Below are 6,865 nucleotides of genomic sequence, written 5' to 3' on the forward strand. Positions count from 1 at the left end.
AACTCAAAAGATTTATGGTATTACAATTCTCTATTAGACCTAGAATCTAGATAGAGATGTGATTATTTCTTTAGACAAGGACATAGGCAATCAGTAACTATATCTGAGATGTTTAAAAAATCCTCAGATCTTTTTAGATCCAGCCCACATGGCTTGTTTGAGACATCATAGTTGTAGTCTAACTAAAGGTTATTCATTTTTACTGTAGACTAAAGCAGAATTCCTTCTCTTGAGTCCTCCAGACATGTTGGCTTATTATTTTCTAGTTTCCTGGCTCACATGATGAAACAATTAGTTTTTTAAACTTTAATTCATGTCTTGGTGGCTCATTTGAGAAACATAGTTGCTAATGAAAACTAGATAGCCTTCTGTGCAAACCCATTGCTTTGGCTGGTATACTCTCTCTATATTGTACTCTGTGATAGTCTGGCTGCAACCAACTTTCCTTCAAATCATCTTGCTGTTCTAGAAACACTACAGTGTTTAGGGAAAGAAAGAGGTGATATTTCTCTCTCTGTTCTCCTACTACATGTTTCAAATAAAGTATCTGCAATTACTCTTAGAAAGCATTTATTGTATCTGTGACTAGCTCTCTGGGTGGCTCTCCCATTGTAAATAAATAAATGGACCTGTGTACGAAGTAGAGATACCAACTGAGTAAATCCCTTTTCCTTCCAAAGTAACATTTTGTTAGTAGCACTTCTGCATCTATGGGATAGCAGAATGCATAGCAAAATACTCTTCCAATGAATAGTTTCCTAAAATGGCTAAACCTGAGTATATCAAAAGCTGGGCTTCTAAATCTTGCAAAAATCTTGTATGTTTAGTATTTAATTTAAATTAATTTAATTTTAAAAAGCAGAATCCCATCTTTGAAAAAAAACAGTGATGTATAGTCAATATATATATATATATATAGTTTTTGACAGTATAATTTTGATTTCTCAAGGCATCTTTTTTTCTTCTCAAGATTTCCTGATTTTTTAAAAAAAATAAAAAGTGTGATGGGGCTATTTGAAGATTACATTGGATGGAAGTGTTCATCTTCAGTGAATGTTGTTGGTCTCAGCTGCCAGTGTCCTCCTTGTTCTCCCCTCAAGACCTGTTCCAGCAATTGGAACATGCTGTTCTCCCCTAAGAGAGAAATACCTATTGGTGTTTATTCCCTTTTGACCGAGAGGGAACTCAGGGAACTTAATTTGCTGTGAATATTCTCTCTTCTTATTTGGTTAAGAATTATTTTGATTCTGGAGGGGAAGCTGAGGCCTCATCTTCAAAACTAGAATTTGGTGGAATACTTTCTGATGCCTTCAGTTACTTCACATTAATTTCCAAAGAATGATCAATACAGAGATCTAGATTCCTCCTGAGAATGCATTCATTTTTTCTTAAGAACAAAAATCTGCATTTTCTTTACTACCTTTCCTTTCCTTTTCTTTTTTTTTCGTGCAGTTTAGCTGGGAGGAAAAGCATTCTTTCCATACAGTCCCTTATTAACTGCTTTGAAATAAGGTTAGTTTGTGAGCTCTAAGCATAGATTTCTCATAGTAAGTTTGTTTGGTTTCAGACCTCAGAAACACGAGACAGACAAGGGCTAAACTGGAGATCATCCTTAATCAATAGTTTAAGGAGTGAATAAATGCATCTTTCACTTTCTCACTCTCTTCCTTTTGTAGGCTATGGCTCTGTTACAAGATTTAGTGGATGAGACGAGCAACATGAAATCAGCCACAAGCAACTTGGAGGATGAAGTAAAAAAAATCAAGGAGCACTTAGCTGTGGTAAGCAGCTTTTATTTTGCTCTGTTGGCCCTGCAAGCCTTTGAGAGTTGGCTGTATATGTTCAAGACTTGGTTGTTTAGTTCTTTCTTAAAACCTCAGGGATCTAGATTTTACCATTTTGGTAGTCTGACTAGGTACTTTAGTCTGCACTCACTTCCAAATGAAGACACACGTTCATGCACATGTAAGCACATATAAGGAACAGCTGTATTGAGCTTAATTCCTATATAAAGCTCAAAGATAGGTTGAATTCTTTTTTACTTTTCAACAAAAGATAAAGGTTTTACAAATCAGGGTAGGAGCAACAGTTCAAATGCTTTGTTTTGTTTTGTGGGCCTGGAATCACAAGGGCTAATCCATACAAAGAAGTACAGGTAATCCTTAACTTACAACCATTCATTTAGTGACCGTTCGAAGTTACAACAGCACTGAAAAAAGTGACTTATGACTATTTTTCACACTTACAACCATTGAAGCATCCCCGTGATCAAAATTCGGAAGTTTGGCAAATGGTTTGCATTTATGACATTTGCAGTGTCCCAGGATCATGTGACCTCCTGACAAGCAAAGTTAATAGGGAAGCCAGATTCACTTAGCAACCAGGTTACTAAGAACTGCAGTGATTCACTTAACGAACTCTGGCAAGAAAGGTTGTAAAATGGGGCAAAATTCACTTAACTAATGTCTCGCTTAAATTTTGCACTCAATTGTGGTCATAAGTCAAGGACTACCTGTACACCCAGTTCATGATTTTTCCAGAAATTACTAGGGCAGGGTATAAATGCACATTTTGGCAAAAGTAGTATGGGATATAAACTATCCTACAACAGCCCTGAATTGATCAAGTTCCTAAACAGTTTGGTGTGTATGTGTATAAGTGCCCACTAGAGTTACCGGTAATCAGAGTTTCCCTACCTTGTCTGAAAATTGAAAAGAGATTGTTTTATCAGTACTGCATTGGGGGACAACTGTAGGTCAGAAACCCCCAAATTCTTCAGTTCCTCAACCCCTTCATGAAATTTCAGATTGTTTATTGAGTTTCAAATATTTATTTTATGAAAATAATGTAATAAATAGTACTTTAATACTACTACAAATAACAACAACAATAATAATAGGCATATTGGGCAATACCACCTTTAACAACATCAAAGAATATTTGCCTATTCCAGGATTCTGGGAAAGACTCCAGGGATGAATAAAAATGCCAAATCCAGTCTAAGCATTTGGTTGATTATGGGACTAACCAAATAATAATAATGACTAAATGTGGCAGTCTTGGCTGTAAGAAAAGCCAAGAACCCTTGCTAAAAGAAGTCAGTCAAGGAAAGCTCTTAAAAACAACAAAGGTGAAAGCTGAATCTAGAAAAAAAATTGAAAATGAATTTGTTAATTGGAAGGACAAGCCATGGCCAATAGTTGAACGATACTGAAGAAAAGTGGATTTTAAAAATCCACATGGTTAAGATCAGGAGCATTTTAAAAAGAAACCAAAGGCTTTATTTTAGCTGCTTAAGGTTTGTCAACTAATTGCATGAAGGTGAAAATATTGCCTTTCTGGTGATTAGTCTGCTGCAGCAAAATTTTACAAAGTGACTATAAGCAGAGTTGCAAATTATTTATTGGAAACTTTTGCCACAAGTTATAGTAAAAATTTCTGGGACCATTATATTGAGGTGATTTTGGTACTGTAAATGACCAGGTTAAAATTTTATGGGACTTTAAGATCCAAACAGACAGGCATCTTGTTCATAACATGGTTGATATAAAACAGTTATTTTTTTAATTGAAAAAGTTTTTACAAAAATTTTCACCCCTTCCCCCCCCACTCCATCCCTCCCCTCCCCTCCAAAACCACCCCTCCCCCGACTTCCCGGAACGAGCACAAGGTATAGTTAAAAATAAAACAAACAATAATTCGCTAAATTTTCCCTAACACAAATTATAATCCTCCCCTTCTTCTCAAATCCTAACTTCCCCCATACAAATCAAAGATAAATACATCCTAATCATTCAAACATCTCTTAATCTGATATCTATTTTGCATATATTCAATCCATTTTTTCCATTCAGTTAGATATTTTTCTTGTGTAATGTCTTTCAAAAAGGCTGAGATTTTAGCCATCTCAGCCAAATTAGCAACTTTCAATATCCATTCTTCTATTGTAGGTAACTCTTTTTTCTTCCAGTATTGTCCTATCAGTAGTCTTGCCGCTGTTATTAAATTTAAAATCAACTTAGTCTCAATTACTGTACAGTCCGTAATAATTCCCAATAAGAAAAATTGCGGTAGGAACTTTATCTTCTTTTTCAAAACATTTTGTATAATCCACCAGATCCTTATCCAAAAAACCTTAATCTTCTTACAAATCCACCAAATATGAAAATATGTAGCATCATCACAGTTACATTTCCAACATTTCGCTTGCATATCTGGATACATACATGATAATTTCTTAGGGTCTAAGTGTCACCTATAAAACATTTTATAAAAATTTTCCCTCAAATTCTGTGCTTGCGTAAATTTAACATTTCTAACCCAATTTTTTTCCCAAGTTTCCAAAAATATTGGTTCTTGAATATTTTGTGCCCATTTTATCATACAGTCCTTTATTAAATCCCTTTCAGAGTCTATTTCTATCAACACATTATACAATCTCTTTATATGCGCCTGAGTTTGATTTATAATTTGTTTTACCAAGTTTTCTTCATTCTGCATGATACCAATTTTCTGATCTTCTTTCCACCTAGCTCGTAATTGCCCATATTGGAACCAAGTATAATTTCTCCCTTCTTCTTTTAATTGTTGCAAGGATTTTAATTGTAAATTACCTCTCTCAAAGATATAAAACAGTTCTTGAAAAGAAGAAAGTCTAATTCATTGATGTCACTATAACTGATACTACTGGTAGGATTGAGGAAAAACAATTGGAAAAATTTACAAAAACTGGGACTGACAAATCAAAGTTGAACACTATGAAAAAAGAAATTAGTTGTTATACTAATTGTGATGAGGGTCATCAGAGCAATGCCTAAAAGACTCCCTTATTATCTGTCAATATTGAATTTATCAAACACAAACATTATAATTTTACAAAAAGAATACCCTGCTTGGAACTGTTTATATTCTTAGATACTATTTATATTGGTAGTTGTTTATATTTTTTAGTAACATTAAATGAACTGTACTTTAGAGCTGTTCCTTGAGACCAATTTATCTCCTGGTGCTTGTTTTTGTTTCTTTGCACTCTGGGATTGAAGATGTTTACTCTCCCCTTCTCCCTCCCTGATTTATAAGAGAAAAAAATGGCCCCCAGAGCAATACGCTTACTTTGACTTAGGCATTCTTTTTTTTTTTTGCTTGAATTTTCCCTGTGTGATATTTAACTTAACCTTTATGACATGTTTAGTACTTATTCATAATCACCTTTTACATTTGAATAAAAAGGGTAATCCAAACTTTTATTTCATTTTGCAGCTAGATCCTCGTGGGTTTGATGATCGTTTAAATGTTTGCCTGAGCGATCAGAGTAGCTTGGATCACGATTTGGTATGTTTTTGCCTTCTACAGAAAAGTAATTTTTATGCCAGCTCTCTCTCACACACACACCCTGGTGGTTGTGTAAAATCTGAAGTACCTGAAGCAGTTTATTCAGTTGCCTCAGTTGCTCTGTGTTAACTACATCTTTCATCCTGGTCTGAAGCTCTTTTAGTGTGCAAGCTTGGCATTGTTATTCTCTTGCATTATCAGTTTCACTTTATAGAAAGTTGCCAGAGTTCATGCAGATGAACTCTGACAGCAACCTCCAGTGCTTCTGCTGCAAATTAATGGCATGAGAAACTCCACATCTCATTTGTGATCTCCAGGTTCACTGTTTACAGCTCTCTGAATTGCTACATAGTCATTTTTTTGGCAAAGTCTCAGCACATTGGCACCTCCTAACAAAGCAGGGCTGTCATTCATTCATTCATTCATTCATTCATTCATTCATTCATTCATTCATTCATCTTCTCCATGTTTTTTCTTGTTATGATGTCATTGTACAGATGATATGATTTTGTAATTGGTGTCATTTTCATTATTACAATTGACAAAAGTATGTAAAATTGCATATTTGAGTCATGACATCATGACATATGTGCTTTCAGGGATGTCTGTGATGATAATCCCTGCTGATGGTTTTATATTAGATTTAACACAAAAAGAACAAGGAACTGAGAAGAAAAGGACAATAAGTCCTAGAGCACCTAATTGCTGGATGATTTGCTTCCTAATTTGATGCTCTTATCTAAAGTAATTCCCTGGGCTTCCAAATTCCTAATTAATAAGGAATGATGGTCAACAGAATGTATGGGACAAAAAGGATGATTTTCATATGTTTTGGTTTTGATTCTTTTGTAGAAAGATTTAGAGAGGAGATTAAACCAGTTCCCATCTCCAGAAGAAATGGTACGGTGGGAAGTTCTTGAAGATATCCTTGTGAAGGGCAAGAGCCCATCTCCCGTGAGTATGATTTAGTTAGAATATCATGTTTCCATAATGGATTCATGCTGAAAATAAGCTGTGATAAACATAGGTTATGACCTTGTACCACATTTGGAGAAAGAAAAATCCCAAAATAAATTTGATATTTGGTACTGTTGCCTATTTTCTTGTACATTACAAATTTAATTGCTCTTTCTGATATGAAAGAGTTATCAGACATGGACCGTGCAATCTCTCTCTCCTCCTTAATGCTCGAAGAAAGAAGGAATCTTCCATATTATTCATCCAACAATTTATAAGTACAGTATAATGGCCAAAATTTATACAGAGATATAAACGACAAGGTTTGTCCTCTCCCAGTCAATTGGCACTTCACTATTTCTCCAAGACCTCTCATATCAATACATAATGGTTTGCTCTGGCTATTAGCAAATTGCTTTAATACTCTAAAATAAGATTAATCTGGATGTTGACATTTAAACTAATTATAAATATATATTCCCTAATATATTTGTACCAGTCTCAACATTCAACCCTACCTCTTCAACTTGCTCTTTGCATTTGCCTGAAGGAACAAATGTGCTTTTGCTGGTCAAGG

At 34.7% G+C, this 6,865-nt stretch overlaps 1 protein-coding gene across 1 annotated transcript in view; it reads left to right on the forward strand.

Annotated features, from left to right (window-relative positions):
• QRICH2 (glutamine rich 2) overlaps positions 1–6,865 on the forward strand; it is a 73,674-nt gene that overhangs the window by 6,877 nt on the left and 59,932 nt on the right. The window contains exons 2-4 of the mRNA XM_058171881.1: positions 1,677–1,781; positions 5,260–5,331; positions 6,184–6,285. Coding sequence (XP_058027864.1) covers positions 1,677–1,781; positions 5,260–5,331; positions 6,184–6,285 — 279 coding nt within the window. The remainder of the gene's footprint in view (positions 1–1,676; positions 1,782–5,259; positions 5,332–6,183; positions 6,286–6,865) is intronic.

Source organism: Ahaetulla prasina, chromosome 2 (genome assembly GCF_028640845.1).
Source record: "Ahaetulla prasina isolate Xishuangbanna chromosome 2, ASM2864084v1, whole genome shotgun sequence".
NCBI lineage: Eukaryota > Metazoa > Chordata > Lepidosauria > Squamata > Colubridae > Ahaetulla > Ahaetulla prasina.